Below are 23,084 nucleotides of genomic sequence, written 5' to 3' on the forward strand. Positions count from 1 at the left end.
GACACTATTTATTTTGTTCCAGTCACGACTCATTCCATCCACTGATTCAGTCTGAACTTTGTCATCAATAGGGTTTTCCAGTAGGCTTGGGTGAAAAAAAAAAAATCATATACTTTTTCCACGCCTGCTGTTCTCATCACTTTGGTTTGAATTATGTTCTTCCAGAAGGTAAAGTGAATGGGGTGTCCTTTTCTCACAATGCAAATTGCAGATTAAAAACACTCTCTAGGCTATACTCTATGCTTACAATTGCCAGTACTTCACAAAGACTTTTTTTTTTTAATAAATGTTAGCTGTATGTCCTTCAGAGGCAGACTTTTAAAGTAAGCTGCAGGTTAGAACACACAGACAAAGAAATCATTACACGAAATTCCTGCCCCACCAGACTCAATGAGCATTTTGCCATTTACTGCAACAGGGTGAGAATTTCTTTCTGAATTTTACCAGTATTTGGTTAAGGGACCCTGCATGGTTTAGCCTCAGTCTTGCAGTAACTCACTCCCTAAAGCCCCATGCATCTTCCAGAGCCTCACAAACACTCCAATGTTTTCATTTAATCAAACAATAACCTTTAAATAAATGAAATGGCATTAACAAACTAACAGTTCTGAATCAGCAGCATTAATCCCCCCACTGCAAGGGGCCCAGGTAGATGTGATTTGATTGCTTCTTCCAGATGGAACCAGGCTGAAATTCAGCACCAACATGATCAATGACTTTGCCTCATCAGACATAATCGGTGCCTCTGTACAGGTACACAAACTGCTGCAAATATTTTATGCTTTAGTTCAACAAATAAAATAACTGCTGTTTCCTCAATATTTGACAAGTTGTTTGACCACCAGCTTCCCAGAATAAACCAATTAAAGTTGGTTTTAAACTCTATAATACCTAATAAATAAAATAAATAAAAAAATCTTATTTCACAAGCCATATCAAAGACATAAATCCATTACACGGGACTAAACGAATGGCAATTCTAATAAATGAGTAGCTGCCATAGTCTAACAGATCAATAAAGACATCCTTGCAAGCAGTTTATAGCCATCTATAACACCATCTACTAATGTTCTTAAAACCATCTAACACATGTTCAACATGCTTAGACATCAGCTCCCCCCTTCCAAAGTCATTATAAACAAATAGCATCATCCTGTCTCCAACACACACCCACCAGCTTCCCCTCAGGCAGGGATCAGCTGCCTAGCATTCGCACTGGTTCACTGCAGGTGTCTTTATCTAGCATTGAAGCTCTGAGATGTTATTCCAGTACAAACTACTGGGGTAAAAATTCTTCCAAATGCATTCACTTTCCTAGAAAAATTTCTCACCCTTTGGGAAAAAATCTCACTTCTTGCCTGCATGCATGTATATATGGAGGGGTTATCAGCTTGGGGCAGACCCCTCATTGGAACCACACACAGCAAATGAAGGTGCTGTCTAAAACAAGGCATCCAAAGTCACATGAGAAACAACGCCAGCAGCCTAGGCTCTTGGTTGCAGCCCCTCTGGAGAGCCCAGAAGCGTGCAGCCCAAGGACAGCCTCATCGTTGGTGACTGACTTTGGCCACACGACTGCCCCATGGAAAGGGTGGCTGGGCAGAGACCCGCCGTGGTGGTCCACTCCCTCCCACAGCACTGCAGGAGCACAGGCAGCTGCGAGGTGCCCCCAAAGGTCCCAGTGTTGACCTGAAGCCCAGGTGCTGTTTCACACCAAAAACTATGAATCTCTTTTCACAATGGGTTTCTGACCCCTCCAGAGTGTTTGTGATATCCCTGAAGCTTTGATACAGGCTTGTTGCCCTAAGCAAATTCATAACTTATTTAAGAGAAGACTTTCACCCTTAGGCATAGCTGTCAAGCCCATATTCCTCACTTGTCTTCTGATGTGTGCATGCCTTTTCACACAGAGCTCCCTCTCCCTGTACGCCGTAGGCTTAAACAGCAGCACAACTGGGACTTCTGCATGAGAGAGGAGAGCATCAGGGCTGTGCAAATCCATGACAAAGCTGCGTTTGGAGAGCTGCACCCAAGGGTAAGATAACCTTTTTTTAATTTGTTCATAGATCTTAACTTCAGAAGTTTGACAAGACAGAGCAGGGTCCCCATTGCCCAGAAAGGTAAATAGAAGAAAACGCTGTTTAGGCAATGCCTCAGCTTCAAATTAAAACTCGTCAAGGAATCTCAGACAAAGACAAAAATCTGAGGAGATAAGACATGGATTTTTTTTCCTAAGAAAGGATCAAATTCCTCCCTGGAGTAATCAATACAAGGCATGAAGTCAGATCAGAAAGAAGAGATGAGAAGTTGGGAGAGGTAGAACATTAAGACAGAAAACCAGATTAAACACAGTCCTGAAACCCTGGAAATCATAACATACCACAAAGGACCACTGGGTTTGTCATCTAATGTTTCTCTTGCACAAACAGTAGATCTAGATAATGTTTATGACATATTGCAGGCAGCTTCATCACACACAAGTGAAAAACTGCAGAAGAGCTCAAGGCTGGACCAAGTCTGGCCTCCCTGGACCCCTGGGGACCAGCTCTGCTGCAATGGGGAGTGGGATACACTGCAGTGGAACCCACCACTCAGGTGTCCCCACAGCAACAGGCAGTGCCTGATGCTTCTGCCAAGGGACCAAGAACAGACCAGTCTCCACCCCTCTGCCCACCACCGAGCACCTGAAAGCTGGGCTGCATCATGCTGCAACTTATATGCACCCAAAGAGCTTGTGAGGGTCCCTTCCCCAGGGCTTTGCAACCTATCCACAGAAGAAAAGGACAATCTCAACATCCAGATTTCAGGAAATAAAAGTTTTCTAAACTTCAATCTGGACAACATAACAATTTCTACTATCATGATAAGTCACCCTCACTGCAAACAGATTTCTTCTTGGATCCTGCCAGACAGACAAGCCCTCACTGTTTCAGCTTGAAAAGCACTGTACTTTTGAGAGAAGGAAGTTCTATAATTTAATTATTCTGACTATTTCAGCCCCTCTGCCTTAATGCTCACATAATAACAGACAAGCCCTTACCTGCAGGAGGTCAGGACAAAATGACAGATGCACTGAGGTTTAACCAAGCATCTCACAGGAATGTCTCAACCTAAAGGGAGCTACTCTAAATCTAAGTCCAAAACCTCTTGGCCATCAGCATTTGAATCAGTGAAATATAGGTGGCAAGACAGGGATACAGATGTTTCTTGCTTGCTCAGAAGCCATCCTCCCAAACTACATCGTCATTAAAAAAGCAGGAGGAAACACTGCACCGCAGAAAGAAGAGACAAGAAACACTCCAACTGAGGTGCACTTCACTTAAAAAAGAATAAAGGGAATACATCAGCAGGATAAATATTAACAGGTGGCTACAGATCAAAACCATCAGCAGGGTAGAGCTGACATAGTAAGGTCAGATAAAAGGCATCATAGGCCCATGTCAGCCATCCCTGAATGGAGTCCTATTGCAAGCAGTAGAGCCTGACCACACCAAAACCTGCTTGAGCCCAAGGGTGTCTGCGCCAAGCCCAACGTGGGCAGGGAGATGCTGACATCAAGCCACAAAGAGCAATCTGTGGAAATGAGGAAGAGGAGGCAGCCATGAGCCTGGGTTGCTTTGACTCTCCGGATATACCCAGTTGCGAAGGTAAAACTGAAGCTTCCTTGCTGCCTGGATGGGACCCACTTGTTGCCAACCCTGAGGACAAGGAATGGGCACCATGCCCTGTCCCCAAGGAAGGAGAAACAAAAGGGGTGAAGTGCCTTGTTCTGCCTAGGGGATTGCATTGCTTTAATCCAGTTGCCTGTCTTTGCTGGTCCCAGTAAACCCCAGGCTACAAAAGCTTCAGTAGGCTCCTAACCCTCAACTATCTAGAAGCACATCGTGGAGACACAGATGGGCAGGATGCTCGCCAGCCACTGCTCCCTCAGCAGGGCTGAGTCAGCCATTTAGGGACTCCAGAGACACAGGGTAGAAGCTTCAAGGAAATACGGTGAGTTACCTTGTAAGCAATGTTGCATCCAGGAAGGATAACACTGATGGATCCTAGCCTAGCTGCTTAACATGGTACAAGTTACTTTTTAATTGCAATTGAAGAAACTGGCTTATCGAGAAAATTTACAGCCCATCTTCTAGAAAACTGAACAGCCTACTCTCTCCTTCTCTTCCTCTCCTTGGCATCCCCTGGAAAAGGCCAACAGTTTTCTGGAGTACAGGCTCCCCCTGACCACCCAATACAGAGACTTTGCCCACCACTGCACCAGATACCTGCTGGGTTCCTCATCCTTGCACCAAATAGCACCTCAGACACGCCCCTGGCCCCCATGAAGCAGACAGTCACTGGCTGAGCTGGAAAAAATCCCCACCCTGTTTTGCAAACAGCTATGGAAAGGCCCCATGTGCCTCCTCCCCGAGCAGTAAGGTGCTCCCCAATAGCTTTATATTGCCAAAGTGTGTTAAAAGGATTCTCAAGGCTGTAAGGAAGGAAAAAGCTGGGGAAAATCTGGAAACATCCCCTCCTGCCCCTTCCCAGGCATTCACAACATGGCTGTGTTTCCGTTGCAGCACAATGGACCCAAACTTCATCGGTTAGGAAATAAGGCTGCAGGAGGTACAACTGCACAGGGCCCACCAGTGAACCTCAAACAATCCAACCACTGCATCCTCTCTCATGGTAACTGTGCTGGGCATCACATTGTCTGTGCAAGTATCGTAGAACTTCAATCACTCTTCACAGGAAGCAGCACAAGGATATATGGGTATTTTTGTGCGTCAGTCATTCTTGGAGGATCACTAATGGTCCCATCACTCACATCCCACTTCTTGAGCTTCTCTTCTTTTTGGGTATACGATGCCTCTCCCTCTATCAGCCAGTTCTGCCTCTTTATCCTGGCCTCATCTCCTCTCTTGCAAGTAAGACAAGCTCGAGGTTCAAAACTGAGGCCCCTCCATGTGCCAGCTCTGCAGGGAGCCCTAGAAAAGAGAATCTGAGAGCTATAAATAGATGTCCCTCACCACAGCCCCCATGGGGCTGGACAGAAGATCTGCATGATTGCACAGCTCTAGAGCAGGAGTGGAGGCCAGCACTGTCCATAGAAACTCTCTTGGTGGAAGATTTTCTTATCCTACAAGGCTGGCCATGACAACAGATGTCTTCATCCCCTCAGGGCCCATTTCCGTTTCTTTTCTGACTTAATAACCAATCTGCCCTGTGTTTTCCCAGGGGAAACTCGGGTTATCTGCTGACAGTTCCTTCCTCTCCTCCCCCACTCTGAGTCCTATGACATGATCTATTTATGCAGCTGTCCCCTTGCCCAAGCCCAGACTGTACTTCAGTGGTCATGGGGCCAAACGAAAAACTCATCTCTGTCCCTAAGAGCAAGCCAGCCCCAGCTCACCTGGCAGAGACAGGGAGAAACCTCCTACCAGCCATGGAAGACTTCTCTGTGACACCAATGGTCATGTCCTCAGTGCTGTGGGGTGTTCCTGCAGAAGGAGGAGTCTGACAGCCACCTTTTCCACCCCCTACCTTTCCTCTTCTAAGCTAGGCTGGAGTATGCTTATAAACCTCTACTTGCCATCACGACTGATGGAGAGGATGTCCTGAGCCATCTCCTGGGGGCAGGAGCAGCAGCAAGGCACAGGACCACGCTCTCCTGGAGCTTGGCTTTGCCGGGAACTCCTGAGCAGCCTCAGCACTGGTTTGCTTCAGTTTGTGTCTGCAGCATCCTGGTAGGAAGAGCTCTGGCATGGGAGCTATTAGAGTGGGTGGCAGCAGATGGTGAAAACAGAGGGGATAAGAAAATAAATACAAAGAGGCTATCTTGAGGGGAGAAGTCGCCACATCAACACTCTGTTGCTTACACAGTCTCTTTTCCCAAAGCCCAAACAAACATTGCTCGGTTCCCGGCACACAAGGAAATGGCTCTGCTGAACACGGTGGGACAGACACCTGGGCACATGCAGCACCACACAGCCTGAGAGGTGCTGCAGCCCTGCACCCCGCTCAGCTCTTCGTATCCTAACCTAGTGTTTTCAGGAGGATCTGTGTCAGGCAGAGCAGGGAAATCAAGGCCAAGAAGGGAGCCTGCATGCCCTGCTTCCTGATTAACCAAAACTTAGGCCAGTCCATCTTTCCATTAGCCCGAGCGTGGGCACAGTACCACCACATCTGCCCTATCCACAGACACCAAAGCACGACTGTGTGGTGCTAATGGAATACCTTGCCTGGTATCTTCAGAAAAGCAAGCAGAAGATATTCCCGAGGGAAACAGGGAAAGCCAGCGCTGGGTCTACAGGGAACTGCCCAGTGCTGTCTCACTGGAAAACTAAGGCACCTTGTACAGCAGCACAGCTGCTAATTTGAAGCAAAGCACTCCCTTTCAGGGATCCCACATAACCTTGGACAGCAGCAGCTCATCTCTTGCTGACTATCACTCCAGGCTATTTGACTAACTCCTAAGTCTGGAGTCTGCAGCAGGACCATTTCTGATCCTCTGGCCACCAGCAGCAGTGAGAAAGGTCTTTCCTTCTAATGCTTTTCCTGATAGCAGCCCTGACAGCCCTCCAAGGAATAAAAGCCCAGATTTGGGGAAAAGACGTCCAGCTAAAGTGGGGAGAGCCTGGCTTTCCAGGCTGCCCCATATACATGCATACTGAGGACAATTCATTGCCAGCCAAGAGTCCCCAAAACCTGTAGCCCTTGTCAAAACCTCCCATCTGGGTCCACAAGAGTGCTCTATAAGGGGAAATCAGAGGTCTTTAGACATGCAATGTCTGGTTCAGGCAAAGGCAATTTATTATGTTAAGCATATTATTAAAGGATCTAAAGCAACAGCAGAGATGTTCCAAGAACGGTTTTAACTCCCCAGTAAGGGATTCCTGGGAGTCCTCTTGTTAATACTTTGCACAGGGCTGTCTGCAACCAAGCCTACGGTGAACATAAATGCCCCCTCAGTCCCCTTTCAGAACTCGTTTCAGTTGGCTGTATTGATTTAACTGAATCAGGGAGACTTGAGGAAGCAAAGCTATTAGTGGGACCGCAGTTAATTCTGGGGGAAAGAAACAAGCAACAAAAGCAATAAAACTGATGGATGGCTTATGCAGACACAGTAACCCTTTCCTGTCCTGGTCCTGCAGAGGTGAGGATGCCCACTGGAGAAACCCTTCTTCCCCAGATTTTGCATGGTCTCTGCTTGGTATCAAAGTACTCCTGGACCGGTGCAGGGCAGAGGGCCATAGCACAGAGGTGGACATGGGGCTGGGAAGAGACAATGAGGCTGCTCTGAGGAATGGAGGGTGCAATTCCAGGCTAGCACTATGTCACTGGAGCCCATCAGCACCCATCAGCATGCAAGACCTCAGGAAAGCTCATTCCCAACTTCCTTTGGCAGCTCCCCTTCAGGGAACAGGGGAGCACACAGTGACTCCAGCTTTGGGTGGAAATTGTGGTCTAGCAGCACATTTTTGCAGCCAAGCAGGAGAGCTCAGGGCAGTGCAGGGACATCACCTCAGTGGCCCCTGTGGCACACAGTCACCAGCTGACCTGAGAAGGATCATCTTCTCCGTCACAGCAATGCCCCTTGGCAGCAACACACAGGCCCATGTCTCCCTCGTGTCACTGAGACAGCTCACGTCTGTCTTCCCCACACATCTTCCCATTTATTCTCCAGACATAAGGCTTCTGCTTCCTTATATCACGCTAAATGCATGCCATAAGCATTGGGAAGGAAGATGACTATCATGGTTTTGCTTTCTAAAGCACCTTAAACATCTGTAGGTGCTTGGAGAGAAATTCAGCAGCAGTAGCTATAATGGCAGCAGTGTTAAAAGCGGCTTAGGAGACGGCAGAGCCTGGCTGACTGCCCAGTGCCCAGACCAGCACACAGAGAAGAGCTTGCCAGGTGACAGCTACATAGGAAATAACTGAGAAGATGTAGAGATAGAGGCCCTGAAGCAAAGCCCACCAACATGAGTTGAAGGTCCTGCAAACTTGTGGCATCATAATTCCTGAAACAGTAATGCCTACAAAAGTAGCAGAAATAAGTTTAATCATATTTGCTCCATCTACAGGCCTATCAATGTAATGTCATAGAAGAATACAGCAGTCAGAGACTTGCACCTCTCATCTCACAAAATATCAAACAACAAGATAGCACAGGCTCAAAATGGGGAAACCAGCAACAGACTGACTCTTGCACTAAACCAGCGTCTCCTTTGGACAGCACCAGACTTCATTAAAAAGACATCTGTGCAGCCTCTCATTTCTAAGGCTACACAGCTGTGGAAAACATCATCTCTTTACCCAATTTACCTCCAAGTCCGGGTCTCAGGCGGTTGTCGTATCCATCCAACAGCCTGTCCAGGATGCGGGTGAAAATGGTGATGTTATCTTTGCTGTCATCGACGACGTCTGAAACATGCTTCTGAGAAAGCCTGGCACATGGGTGAAAAAAAAGCATCATCAGAAGAGAAACTTACTCTTTACCTGCTCTGAACATTTACTGGAAATGAAGGGATACTGGTTCATGCTCCAGCGGGCCCTGAACTGAAGGATGGGGCACAGCTGTTGATAAGGTGATGTCCTTGCAGAACTCCCCACAGGGCACCTTGAATCAACTCCCCTCTAACTTCTGCCACTGCAGTCCTCACTGTGGAAGCTGAGGCATTCCCACTGCCCCCTCCCCACCTTTCCCCACTTAGGGCCAGTGGCACCATGGGTAGTGGTTTAGGAGCCCTGTTTTTTCAGGGAGACTTCCCCTGCCCCAGCATTCATCACCTGCCCCTAAGAAAGGTCACTGTATGAAAAGACTCTGTGGGAACCTCAGTTACTCAAGTGCTAGTATCTTCTTATAGGCAGGGGGGAAGAAGTGATGCCAGTTATTTACCATATACAGCCATTTCCAAATTCTCTGCTCCTGGGAAGAGGGAAGGGAGGCAGAAAAGTAGGAATTCAGTAAAGCAGGCTTAAAGCCTGAGTCCATCATTAAAACTCTTCGTGAACCATTTCTGCAGTTTGTTGAACTTTTCCTGTTTATAAAACCAAATGAGTTTTCATGTTCTTATCTCTGCTCAACACAAGAAGCCTGGAAGCCCCCAAACAAGATGATTTCCTTGGGGCATTTTCTGCCCTAGGTGGAATAAAATAAGTAGTAAATTTCTCAAACAAAGCTCATCTCACCAAACAAAATCTTCAATGCAGTTTTGCAAGCCCAAGGGGCTCAAATAGTACATTTGCATTTTGTGTCTCCCTTTCAATCAACAGAAGAGGAGCCTGCGAATCCTTCTGAAACTGTCTGTCTCTGAAAGAGATTTCAGAAAACAGAGTACCAGTGCTGTGGCTCCAAGCACAGCTTTCCCCAGCAGAAATAGCTGTTAGGACAAAAATAAATGGAAAGGCAGAAGATTAAGTAACAGAAAACCAAAAGAAAAATCTATAGAGATGCGGAGATGCAAGGAAGATGGAAGAGGAAATAAAAGAGACACCAATGAGGCCAAAAAAAGATTAAGAGGCATAGACAGGCAGTGGGATGGCTGAGGAAGCCCAGCCAGGCAGGGGGAGAAAAGGCTGGTGGAGCGGAGGGATCCTCAGCAGCATCAGCAGTAGCCTCTCAGGACCAGGGCAGTCTCACATCTGTGCCCAGCAAGATCATGGAGCGGATCCTCCTGGAAACTATGGTAGCGCACATGGAAAATGAGTGACAGCCAACACGGTTCACCAAGTGCAAATTGTACCTGACAAATTTGGTGGCCTTCTACGATGGGGTTACAGCATTGGTGGATAAGGGAAAAGCAAGACATCATCTACCTGGAGTTGTGTAAGGCATTTGACACTGTCACTCACAACATCATTGTCTCTAAATTGGAGAGACGTGGATTTGATGGATGGACCACTCGGTGGATCAGGAATTGACTGGATGGTTGCACTCAGAGAGTCACAGTCAACAGCTCAATGTCCAAGTGGAGACCAGTGACAAGTGGCGTTTCTAAGGGATCAGTACTGGGACCAGGGCTGTTTAACATCTCTGTCAGCAACATGGACAGCGGCATTGAGTGCACCCTCACCAAGTTTGCCAAGGACACCAAGCTGTGTGGTGCGGTCAACACGCTGGAGGGAAGGGAGGCCATCCAGAGGGGCCTTGATAGGCTGGAGAGGGGGGCCCCTGCAAACCTCATGAAGTTCAACAAGGCCAAGTGTAAGGTCCTGCATCTGGGTCGAGGCAATCCCAAGCACAGATACAGGCTGAGCAACAAGTGGATAGAGAGCAGCTCTGTGGAGAAGGACTTGGGGGTGTTGGTGGATGAAAAACTGAATATGAGCCTACAGTGTGCGCTCACAGCCCAGAAAGCCAACCGTATCCTGGGCTGCATCAAAAGCAGTGTTACCAGCAGGTCGAGGGAGGTGATTCTCCCCCTCTACTTTGCTGTGGTGACACCTCACCTGTAGTACTGCATCCAGCTCCGGGGCCCCCAGCACAAGAAAGACATGAACCTGCTTGAGTGGGTCCAGAGGAGGGCCACGAAGATGATCAGGGGGCTGGAGCACCTCCCCTGTGAGGACAGTCTCCAGCCTGGAGAAGAGAGGGCTCTGGGGAGACTTTATAGCGGCCTTCCAGTACTTCAAGGGGGCCTACAGGAAAGATGAGGAGGGACTCTTTGTCAGGAAGTGTAGTGATAGGCTGAGGGACAACGCTTTCAAACTGAAAGGGGGTAGATTTAGATGAGATATTAGGAAGAAATTCTTCACTGTGAGCGTGGTGAGACACTGGCACAGGTTGGCCAGAGAAGCTGTCGCTGCCCCCTCCCTGGCAGTGTTCAAGGCCAGGTTGGATGGGGCTTGGAGCAACCTGGTCTAGTGGAAAGTGTCCCTGCCCATGGCAAGGAGGTTGGAACCAAATGATCTTTAAGGTGCCTTCCAACCCAAACCATTCTATGATTCTATCCCTGACTGGCAAATCAGACCCATGTCACTGTGAGATAAATGCCTGGGGACCACTGCTTAGATGAAGACCACAAATGCAGCACAGAGACACTGGTGGTGCAAGACATGAGTGCAATTACCAGGGAGGGCACCTATAACCCTCTGACGCAGGGTCCCACTCTCCATAGCTGGAGGAAGAGAAGCCCCTAAATTGTTGCTTTCTAACCCTTCTGCCCCTTTCCTTCTCCTCCCAGCCTCATTTTGTCTTGCTCCAGTTGATGCATGCAGCCACTGGTTTAAGCATGCATCAGGAAGTAATCGGGGAAAAAAACCCAGAAAGAGGAATATCATTTAAGGAGTTCAAAGCATAATCCTGCTGTATCCCATCTGGTTACACTAGTTACCCCTGACACTACTGGTCCATTTCTAAATACTCTGCAAAGGGTCAGTAGGGTGACAAATTTTCAAAGCTGTCTTGGAGTTTTCTATCAAAATGTTCTCCCAACCGAAAACCCAGCTTCTGTAAGAGAAGAAAAGCAAAAAGTATTTTCTAGCAAAAGAGGAAAAATTGAGACCAGGGTATAGGTATTTTTAGAGTTAAGCCTATTCAAGAGTATTCAGCATGCTACAGCTAATTGAAATATTCCATTTTAGGCAATTTTGACATTAATTTGCATTATTATCAATGACCAAACACTCCAGGAAATTTCATTTCAACTGCTTGAGGTTCACTGCTTCAGGGACTGGGTCCCATCTCTCACAAGGCCACTTGGTTTTAGCAAACCAATCAATACCTTCTATCATGGGGCAAGTGGTCAAGCCAGGAAGCTCAGCCTAAAAGAGCCCAATGAGGGTAAGAAAATGCTTAAACTGCTGTTCCCATAGGGTATGGGGGGGTGAGGCATAGTTGGGAAAACATCCGCCCCAGCCCTAACGCAACCTGTCAGATTCAAAACATCAAGCTGATATTATAAACTGCATCACAGCCTTCAAGACTTCCCATATGGATCGAAACACTGGTTTTGGCTTTTCATCTGGACTTGAAATAGTTGAAATAGTTGAAATCCCTGCAGGTAAGTAGAATTTTGAGGGATTTAACAAATGCCTACCGTAATTAGTGAGGTTTCAATTGTACCAGCTTTCAATAGATGTCATGGTTAAAAGCAATCTGTACCAGCGTCTGCTGATGGGTATATAACCATCTATAACTTATGAATAGCTAGCATGCTCATGAAAGCTCATTCATTAATGTTTTATAACCTATCTTTAAAAATTACCCATAATATAAAGAGTGAGAGGACAGATTTTTGTGAAGGAACTCCTGGCGGAGGCTCAGCAGAGATGGGAAAAATGAGTTTACAAATTTCAAAGCCATTTTACTTAGCCTGACATTTGAGGTTTGAACTTCAATGTGAGCAGCCTGGGATTCACTCTGGAGGCACCAGGGAAAGAGCAGCATGAGCAGGGCGAGGGAAAGGCACAGGCAGGGGACAGCCAGCAGCACCTCTGCCTGGCACCTGATTTGGACTAGTTCCCCAGTCCAGCCAAGGTCTGGGCTGGCTCACCTAACCTTAACATAAAGTTAAAGCTGCCCTTTAGCAAGGCATAAAAACAGGTCTCATCTATCTCTCTCAAAGCCCCAGCAAAAAACTCTAAGGAACTGCAAAGAGGTATGGGGATCAGGGGTTTAAAATAATTAAAAGCCTTTAGGCAGGGAAGACTGAGGTTTACAGCAAATTTAATTAGCATAGGCTTGAGGAAAAGTCATTACCTCGCCACCCGTCCCTATGCACATGGTCTCTGGAGAGCTGGCTGCCACATCGGCAGGCTAACCTCCAAACAAGCTTCCCCTCACATGCAATTTAGGAAACAAATCCTCCCGCGGACCGAAGCGATACCCGCATGGCAGGCGGCAAGGGAGCAGCGGCAGCAGCATCAGGGAATACGTGGTGGGAAGCAAAAGGGCAGCGGTGAGGAAGGCTGAGGCAGGGCTGCAGGCACAGAGGCTGCTGACACCCCCCGCCCCAGCCAGCATGGGGATGGGGACCCAGCCCCAGCAGGCTGGAGGGGAAGGCAAGAGGGTGCCTACACAGGCAGGCAGGCAGGGGCAGGCAGCCATACGTGACAGGAGGGTCAGCATCTACACGTCAAGGCACGCTCGGGATGCATTTATTTATGCAAAGTTAGATCCCAGCAGGTGGGCAGGACCGGGTAGGAGCATGCAGCTGGGCAGACGGCTGCACAGAGAGGTGCGTGGGTGAAGTAGGAGTGGCAGCGCTGGCATTTTTTCATGCATGAAAATCTTCGCTGCTGGACTTGTAATTCAGCAGGCAGTATTTCAGTGTCCGTACATGGCACTCTAAGGGTTTTTCTAAATTTTTTATAGAAGTCATGTATTATTTGCATTTCTCTCCCTCTGTGCAGAGCTCCTCCCTTCCCGCAGCTGGCAGGCTGCGCTGGGGGTGTCTCTGCCTCCCTTTCTCGAAGGGCTCTCCGAGCTCACCAAACCTCGGCGGAGGCTCCAGCAGGATGCAGAGGAGGGATGCAGAGCCTGTCACGGACTAACCGGCTTTTGTCTTCTCCCGACAGCTCCCAGAGGCTGGGAAGGCAAGGCTGGTGGCAGCGCGTCTGTGTCGGGACAGCCAGAGCCTGCACGCAGGGACACCAACCCAGGCAGAGGGTGAGCAGCATGCCCAGCCAGTGCTGGCCAGAGCCCCCCACCGTGCTGCACCAGATCAGGTGCGCTGCTTGTGGGCCGTTACAGCATAAACAGCCGAACAGCTGAAGCAGTTTCGTTTTCTTTTAAAGAAAAGAGTATTAAAAAATCAAAGACGGGAGGGAGTCTCTGTTCCAGGGTAAAACTCATCCAAGCCGAGTCCTTGCCCAGAGTGAATTGTGCAGAGGCCAAATCTGAAAATTGGTTTTGTTGCAAAAAATGCTGACAACTGTCCCTAGTGAGAGCGTCTCAAATAATGCTAATGTAGTCAGTCAGCTCGGCCACGAGGGACTGAATGGTCCCCAGGTGAAATGCATGGGGACAGGGACAAGGGGAGGGTCAAACACAGCAGAGACACTTTCTAGGGCTTTGCCCTAGACTACTTCATGCAGGCACTGGCCCCGGGATATTTAAGCACAGCAAGAGGACTGCAGCCTTGGCCAACAGCCTCAGCGCTCACCACCTTACCCAGCATCAGCAGGGAGAACCAAAACCAGGACTAGGACTCCAAGGCTAACGAGAGAGAGTGACCCTGTTCCTGGAAGCCTCAGCGCCATGGCGTCAGCACGCGGCGACCTGCAAGCAAGCCTCCAAAACCTGCCAGGGTGGGCACAGAGGGGAAAGAGAGAAAAGAGATTTTATCAATAGGAGGAAAGCAATCCGCTTAGTTCAGTTTTTCCCAGGTGTTCATCCATGCTAGCCAGCAGTCAGTATTTCTGGTGTCCTCTATTTGCAGTCCCAGAGGCACTCTCAGGGACCAAAGGCTGCAGCATCCCCTGCAGCAATGCTGGCCGTAGAGAAGTCACAGCATGGAATCAGAGCCAAGCATGTACATACACATACAAACCTTCACCCCATCTAGCAGATCCAGCAGCTCCCTAGGTGCTTCAGCAAGTGCATATCTCCACTTCCAAAATGACCCCACTGGTTCTTCTTCCACCCATTGCTTCCTCCTCCTCCTCACACCGTACTCCCAGTCACCTCCCTCCCCCTGCAGCAGTTCCCAGCTCCTCTGCTACCTGTGCTGCCTTGGGGACACCCACACAGCAGAACCACTTGCAAAGTCTCAAGACCTGTTTTTTCCAAGCATCTTTTTCTGGACAGTTAGGCCCTCATTTAATTCTGGTAATGACACTGCCAGAAATTATTATTAAGTTTGGGCGCTGAGACCCAAGGTGGTGGGAGTGTTCGACTGTACTGTACTTAGTGTGCTCAGATTTTTCATTAATGCTCAGTTTTACTTTTATTGTGATGTTATTGCACATTTAACTGCCTTCCCTTTTTATGTATCTCATTATGTTGATGCACCTTGGAACAGCACTGCCAAGCAACAGCCTGTATAAATACAGCATGTCATGACGTCTCCCCAACGCAACATCTCATGTCTGGCTCACATGGGATTCAGCCCAGCAGAGCCTCAGAAACGTGGCAGCCAGGGACAACCAGCCAGTGTGAGCCCCCAGAGCTCTAAATGAAGGCACACTTCAATCACAGACTGCAGAAACCAGCGTCAGTTGTTGTGGCCAGCCAAATCTGACCTCTAGATCTCCCCACTCAATAGGCAACAACATTGCAGAGCCTCAGGCAGCTCCTTCCAGCACTGAAGGAGATGCTGGTTGAAAGACAAACCCCACCACCAGAATGGCAGTTCTCAGCTGGTAGAGGTTGCCCCAGGATGAAGAGGGCAGGTGAGCTATGCTAGTGCTACCAAGGAGCAGGGGTTCTGCACATGGACGTGGGAGATGGGAACCCCCAACAGCAATCCCATGCAGAGAGAGCAGGGAGCTTAGCTGAGCAGGATGGAAACACCCGGTGATCACGTATATCATGTACGTGCAGCGATGCGTATCTGGCTACCCCTGCCACAGCTGGAAGAGGAGAAGGGGCACAAGGACAGGCTGGCTTGTGTGTTATGCGACAATTTTGCACTTAGCTACCCCTGGTCACCCCACAACACTTTAGCCCTAGTCTTCCTGGATGATGTGCCTGATCCTTGCTTTTTAGCTTAGTACAGCTCTAGGAGGACATGAGCTGCCACGCATGCAGAAGGTAAGTCCTTATACACCCACCTGAGCTTTTGTTCTGGCAAGATATTCACTAATGGCAAGGCACAGGAAGAAAAAAAAAAAATAGCTTTGGGCCCTAGCATTGCCTTGCTTAAAGCATACTTCAGACGTGTTACCTTTATCTTCCTCCCCATCACTCACCTAAAATCCTTGCAAATATCAGCGCACAGATTAATTTTGTGCATGTGAGCATTTGCCAGTGTGCTCAGGCCTTATTTAATCGGTGCTACCTCGGGAAGCCCAGCCTTCACACCAAAGGAACACACACTTACCAGAGGCTGCAGGAGCCTTCGGGCGTGGGCACACCTACACCTCCAGTGAGACAAGCCCTGATTAAGGACGGCTCCTCTGGCTCCTGCCGCCCTCCAGCTGAGAAGGGACATACAGTCTTGGAAATTGAAGTGTTTGCTGATGAAGCACAAATTAAGAGGCTGAACATCTGTTCTGTGGGAAATTCCAACAGTTAGGGGAGACTCATTCCAAATCACAACAAGGACAGCTAAAATGTTGATGTTTCTTACAAGGCAAATTCAAACCTCCTTCAATTAGCAGCTCCTCGACAGATTTCCTTTCAAATCTTCCCTTTCATTTCACTTAAACTTGCATATTATACAATAGGATTTAATTGATTTTTTTTTCCCTAAGGCAATTTCAAACACTAGCCAAAAGCAAAAAAACCCAAACATTGCTGGCTTCCCTCTTCCCTCCCCACACCACCATTGAAAAATTTCATTGAAATCAACACTTTCCCATCAACTGCTGATTTCAATAAACGGTTTATTTGGCAGAATTTGTACTGCCAGCGATTTTTGACCAGGGATATCCACACAAATGAGGACCCTTTGGTTTTGCAGCAGGTATTTCCTGGCTCTGCAGGAACTGTTCTGACTCCTCTAGAACATTTTGGACCATCTTTACTAGATTTGGCGAGACCATGGGCTGGGGAGATTACCACCAAAGGTGGGACAGAGCAGCTAAAGAAAAGAGGACCAGAAAATGGGGCAGCAAGGTAATTCAGAAAGAGATAGGGTCAGGAACAGTGACAAAAGCCAGAAGCACTTATGCCTTCCATGGAGGTGTGTATAACACGTGCCAAGAAGCTCTAAACAACTGCATTTCCACCAAGCCTTGTTCATACAGTTTTCCTTCAACATTATAGGGAGATGAAGGGCTAATTTTCTACTTCGGATAGGCCTGTTGAGGAAGGCACTAGCCAAGGATAACAGGGCTGCTTGAATAAAGTTAAATATGTACTTAAGTCTCATTTTAAGCATCAGAAGCAGTTCTATATACCTGCACCGCGAGAAAAACCTGTCTTCAGTACTTGCCCAACTGATTACTTTGCCAGCCATGGCTCAGTTTGCTGGCACAGAGAATGCCACCAAAGTGGGGTGTGAGAGTACATAGGTAGCTGGTTTTCTATGGCTGCACTTATGGACTCAGGAAGGACAACACAGCATGGAAAATAGCTTGGCACTGTTTTCTACCACTTTCCTTTGGTTCTTGTATCATATTTTTCCTGAGGAGCTGGATAGAAGAGGCTGCATGACATTTTCCTTGTTCTTTGGCTCCTTTACACTTAGAGATGGATTGAGAAGTAGACCCGATCCTGAGAATTGTGGTTGACATTCCTGATTAACACAGGGGCTTTAACGGTTGGTGATGAACCCTGGTAGCCTTGTGACACTAAGCCAGGGCTGGCCAGGCAGTGCTGGGGGAGCAGCAGAAGGAATAACTCCCTCCCAGCACTGGTGCTCATCACTCTGTTGCCAGGCAGGAAACATGTCTCTGGAGGATGCAGGAGGAGGTTTCACCCTTCATACAGTTTAAGGGATCTTCCAAAGCTCCCCCATAGCCAGAGCCTAGTGTGGTCCCCATGGCACAACAGGTCTCAGCATAACCTCTCTGCTTTCCTGGGGCTCTTGCTTGTCCAGGCCCAGCACCAACCACAGGGACACACAAAAATCTCAGTCTGTGCAAGTGCTTTACAAGCCCAATAGGTCACACGGCCTCTCTAATAACAAGGTTTCTGCCCTGGCAGGTTTGTAAAACCAGTCCTGGTTTCAACAGCCCAGTAACTGAGCTCCTCGGATTTTAGCACAAAAGAGTCGCTCTTGGAGAGGACAGCTTGCCCCACAGCAGGTGCTGCTCGCGGCAGAGCAGGCGGGAAGGGGTCCCTTGGTGCGCAGCACCACCTCGAGCAAAGGAAAGCAATGGAAACACCCACAAGTGTGCCTGAGGAAAAGTAACACCGGGGCTCCTGCAGCCCAAACTGGTGCCATCCTTGCAGAAGGTGCTTAAACAAAATTCTACTCAGTTGTCACTTCCCACTCAGGAAGGCTCTGAAACAGTCAACATCTTGATTGGAATACCTGCAGGGATCCCTGATCCTCTGGGAAGGGGAGGGAGGATGCAGCAACACGCACTTAACTGCGTGTAACCCAAAGAGGGTTTAGGAATGTTAATTGGATGGTAATAATCTCAAAAAAGCCCCAACCAAACAAACAAAAAACCCCCCACAAACAAAATCTCTTACTAAGTCTTACTGAAAGGAAACGGCATAGTTATCTAGGAAGAAAAAAGCAGAACGCAAAGGTTTCTAAGCTCAGAAAGGAGTGGTACAACTCCTTAGACTGATCCCCTCTCATAAAAGTTAAAGAACATCACCCTATAGCTTCTGGTTCTTATCTATGCCTGTGCAAGATGGAGCCTATACTAGGGACGGTACGTGTTCAAAGCAGCTCTGCACTTCCTTCCTCCATCTGTCCATTGCTCATTTCTTAATGGCACAGTTAGAAAATGCATTCATCACTAATTCTGCAGTTGCTGGTAACCTCCACAGCTGAGCCAAATGCAGATTTTCTAAGGAGCCCTGCTAACACTTTGCAGCTGGAATCCAGCAATTCTTGAAGTTTACAATTCTGTGCACTCTGGATTTTGGCAGGTCTCTATAACCACATACCTAAAGGCATCATAAACATACCCACTCCTCTCCAGCACGTGCAGTTTGTCCAATCACCACAGCATCATAGCTTAACAACACTCCTGAGAAATGTATCCTTCCTGTTGGATGTGCAATTTTGAAATTAGAAATTGGAAAAGCTTTCTTCTCCCCAAGACAGCAACATGCTCCAGCCCCTGCTCCCACCGAGGTGGGTTTTGGAACCAAAAAAAGTGCTGGCACCTTTCAGATCAGCAAGGTACCCTAGTAACTATGTTAACATTGGGTATCTCCTGACTTGGCATGCTGAGCCTGATCTTTTCAGAAATCTTTATTCTAGAAACCATTAAATATTCTGAAATGCCTTCCTAGGAGAAGAGTGATTAGCACAGGCTTACTGCTGACAAGGGAAAGACAGATAGAGCTTTGGAGGTGGAGACTGAAAGGTAAAGCTTGCAAAAAAATCTGAGAGAACAGCTCAGAGAGGGGGAGACTGCAAGCATCAGAAAGGGAACGAAGACAGAAGATGCCTGTAAACCCACCTGGGTACATCTGTGAGAGTCACATCAGTATCTCTCCCAAATTACTGCCTCCTTGGAACATGCACAGCCAAGGGAATAATCTGATTCACTTAGCAGTAGTCTCATCATGCAGGTGGCATTCATGAAGCAGCCCAAAGGACATATTTGTCCCATCACAGCACCCAGACCTGTGGTGTCATTAGGTCAGCATGCCCACATGCCATGAACCTACATCAGTGGCATCAGCTGAAGGAGTGCTGAGCACTGACAGCTCCCACTCAGCCCACAGCCCACAGGACCTGCAGCTGCTCCACATCTTTGCCAAGCCAGGTACCTCAGGGAGGGGCGTGCAATGAGGAGCTGATGTTGGTAAGACAGCTGGAAAATGACTGGGAAGTAGAGGCAGCCTCAGTCCAAAAGCCCAGACACAAGCACTTCCATGCAGGGGGAAGAGGGTGATCTGGACCTGGTGGGTACCAAGCACACCCACCCACCTGCACAGTAGCACAGACAAGCACAGCACCATAGGTGACCTCACAACACCTGCATGTTTACCCCCAAAGTCAGGTGCACTTGCACAGCACAAAAAGATCCTCTAAAGCCCTTCCTCATTGCACTGGAGCCTCTGCAAAACAGGTCCCAGGCATCAGGAGAGGTTGTCTGACACCTCTCGAGGATTCCAAAATTGTCCAAACTGCATGGGCTGTGCTCTGCCCAACCGTCCATGATCCTCCGTGAGCACACCAGCCTTGTGGTGATCACTGCTATGCCTCATCTAGCACTTCTTTGGGTAAAGCTCCACGCTCCCTCTGCAGAGACAGGCAGCCAGCAAGTGCTCAGTGCAGCAGCAGTAGCAATAAATGCAGGCGATGCACATGCTGCCCTGTGTCGCTGTTTGGGAGGTTATGCTTCAGTTTTCAATCACTTCAGCTAAAAAGGAGGGTCCCTTGGAATAAAGCTGTCTTTTTATTTGAGGGCAGGGGCAGCAACGTGCAGACACAGTTCATCTGGAAGCCTGGAAATGATGGAATAGGACACCATGGTGTTTCACAAGACCCTTGTCCTACTGGTTGTTTGCATCCCTTTGTTCTGAAACGAGATAACTGGGACGCACGCATACACTGCACAACACAGGCAGAGACACCCAAGCTAGTGCGTACTGGAAGCAGTACAGCCCTGCCAGCATCATCCTCTACCTGCAACAGACAGCACAGGGGAAGGCTTTGTTTGTTATCCTGGACTAAGGGAAGTGTTTTGCTTCCATCACCTGAGATAGCCCTGATCTCTGACTTGCCTCTCAGTTTAGTGCTGCTTTGTGCCGTACAGATGCTGCTGAAGGCCAGAAGCTACTACAGTGTTTTATAGGAACTGGAGAACAAGAGACAGGCAGCAGTACCTCCACCTACCTGAATCAAACTTGCTGTTTACCATCTACTTAGAGAAACAGCACTAGCTCACAGCAAGAGGCACATGGCAGAGGAACCACAGAGTCTTCAACTCACAAGCATGAAAATGTTTGTGCTTACCTACTTGAGAGGCACACATTGGCTCGTCCCCACAAACACACACACTGCACAAACCATAAACAACCTCCCCATGAATCTGCCGCACACATAAGGTACAAGGCACACGTGACAGTTACTGAGTGTGTTGTCTGCAGCTCCGCAAGAGATGCCAGCAGAAGAAGACACTCGGAACCAGAGGCACAAGACAAAGAAATTAAAGGTTCAGATCAACATGGTAATCTCGGGAGCAAGCCTTAAAGTGGATCTCTTCTTTAGAAAGCTGGTAATGGAGAAACAAGCTCTGTGCCCAACTCCCAACCCAGCTTTAATTTTTCAAAACGAGAAGCCGCTTGACAGTTTTTCCTCATCAAAACAGAATTAATCCCAGTATTGCATCTCTCTACTCAAAAACACATCCAGAGGGACTGTAGAGTGATTCACACCCACAACTGCTATGGGAAACCGTTTGCACTCAAAGTGTAACAAGCCAACACTGATTCACCCACATAATTACAGCAGACACTGATTCACAGCTACTGCAACTGCAGACAGACTGACTCACAATCAAAGCGACTGCAGACAGACTCAGGCTCACAAGCACAACTGGAAATACAACCGCGCTGACAATACCCACAGTCTGCAATAATAAGTTCACACAAATCCTTGGAAAACTAGCTAGCACCCTAACCAACGCGAACATGGCTAGCCAAGCCCTGCGCTTTTTGCTGGTGCTCTTGACCTTCACCCCACATCTTTCCTTCACCGATGGAACAATATCCAGACCTCAGCAGTTCTTCCTTCCCTGACAGCGCTCACACTTGCCAAGCATGACTGTCAAAGCCTGAACCCAGGAGCAGAGCCATATGATGCATATTCAGGCACACAATGCATACAGGCGCAGTAAGTGTATATGGTGCAAGACATCAACGTATATCCACTTTGATACCATATATCTCTGCACTGACTGCGCTGACTTCATGTTTCCAGAATATAAATAAATGCAAGCCAAGTATAATGCATTTAGCCCACGGGCAAAGGAGATGGCAAAAGACTCACCACTGGGCAAAAGCTTGAAAGGCAGGATTATTTACTACACTCTCTGGCTGGGTATGTAATTATGTCAGCGTTCAGCCTGGGTATTGTGCTACTTTTTGTAAACAGTTGGCAGGAATACTCCTACTGAGATGAGGGACTGAGCTGCTTCTCCAGTGTCGAGAGGAGCAGGCTGAAGAAGACAAGGTCTACTTAGAGAAAAAGGAACTGAAGTGAAAGAATGGATTAAGCAGGAAAAGATGAAGGAGAAGCTGAGAGTGAAGTGGGACAGGCGGCAGTCTACAGACAAAGAAGAAAGAGGAAAGGAGAAAGAACAGAAGGAGGAAAGCTGCATGATGCGGACGTGATAAGAAGCTCCAGAAGCGAGGAGAAGCAGCAGCCTCCCACTTCTGAGTGCGTCTTGCAGCGGTGCATACAATGCATCTGTGCGTACCCACACGCTGATCTTGGCTGCACGCTGCAAACCAGGAGGAGATTCCAGGGGAAAGGACAGAGCCTCCAGCCAAGCATGTGCCAAGGGGCCCAGGTGCAGCCGCAACCCTCCAGCTGCTCAGCTCTCTCGGAAAAGAGCAGGAGCGTCGGGCTCGCGCTCCTGCCTCTGTGCAAGTGTGTGCGCGCACGCTGCAGGGCACCCAGCCACCACAGGCACAGGCTGAAGGGCAGGCTGGCAAACTCCACCAAAACAGCATCGCTTCAAAACAGCCCAAAATCCTTTATCCTCCAAAGAGAAAGTTAAGAGAGACTACAAAAAGGAGAGGGCTTGCCTAACCACATGTAGCATCTTCTAGTTGTAGGCTGGCCCTGTGTCACCACCTGTTATTTTTCTTCTTCACACTCCCCACAAGGAAGCTAAGAGGACCAGGAGGTGAGGGAGCAAACCTGCTCTGCTGCTGCCATCAGAACAATTCAGGTGAGCAGGCACTCAGAGCTGCTCTTGCTGGCTAGCCCACGACAGCAGGAGTCTCACCAGAGGGTCCCAGTTCTCCATTTCTGTCTGAGGACAACTGCTGTGTTTGCAGCCAGTCAGCAGCAGATTCAGGGGAGAGACAACGGACGCAATTGGCCAGGGAAATGAACTATTTGTACAATTATACTTCTCTTGTCCAGATGAGAATCTTTCTGGCAGAAGGCAAAGCGAAGAACAATGGCTAAGTGTTGCAGTGGGGACTGTCTAATGCTTAATTGCGTTATGCTACTCCTTTTTAACGATCCATATCTCAGTCCTAGTAACTCTGGGGCAAGAAGGAAAGATCTGGAGCTCTTTTCCCTTCCCTCCCATACCAGCCTCAGAGACTGCAGCCCCCAAAACTCTTTTCCCTCCCCATCCCAGAATCAGTGCCCGTTAGGCCTGGATGCAGGATT

General features: G+C 48.3%; 1 protein-coding gene across 1 annotated transcript in view; it reads right to left on the reverse strand.

Annotated features, from left to right (window-relative positions):
- The window catches only part of GABRA3 (gamma-aminobutyric acid type A receptor subunit alpha3), a 71,496-nt gene extending 57,303 nt beyond the window's left edge, over window positions 1-14,193 (reverse strand). The window contains exons 1-2 of the mRNA XM_086470275.1: window positions 14,105-14,193; window positions 8,314-8,435 (exon numbers count right to left, since the gene is read on the reverse strand). Coding sequence (XP_086326401.1) covers window positions 8,314-8,435; window positions 14,105-14,193 — 211 coding nt within the window. The remainder of the gene's footprint in view (window positions 1-8,313; window positions 8,436-14,104) is intronic.
- Between the last annotated feature and the right edge of the window lie 8,891 nt (window positions 14,194-23,084).

This window comes from Leptosomus discolor, chromosome 9, assembly GCF_034619465.1.
Source record: "Leptosomus discolor isolate bLepDis1 chromosome 9, bLepDis1.hap2, whole genome shotgun sequence".
Lineage (NCBI taxonomy): Eukaryota > Metazoa > Chordata > Aves > Leptosomiformes > Leptosomidae > Leptosomus > Leptosomus discolor.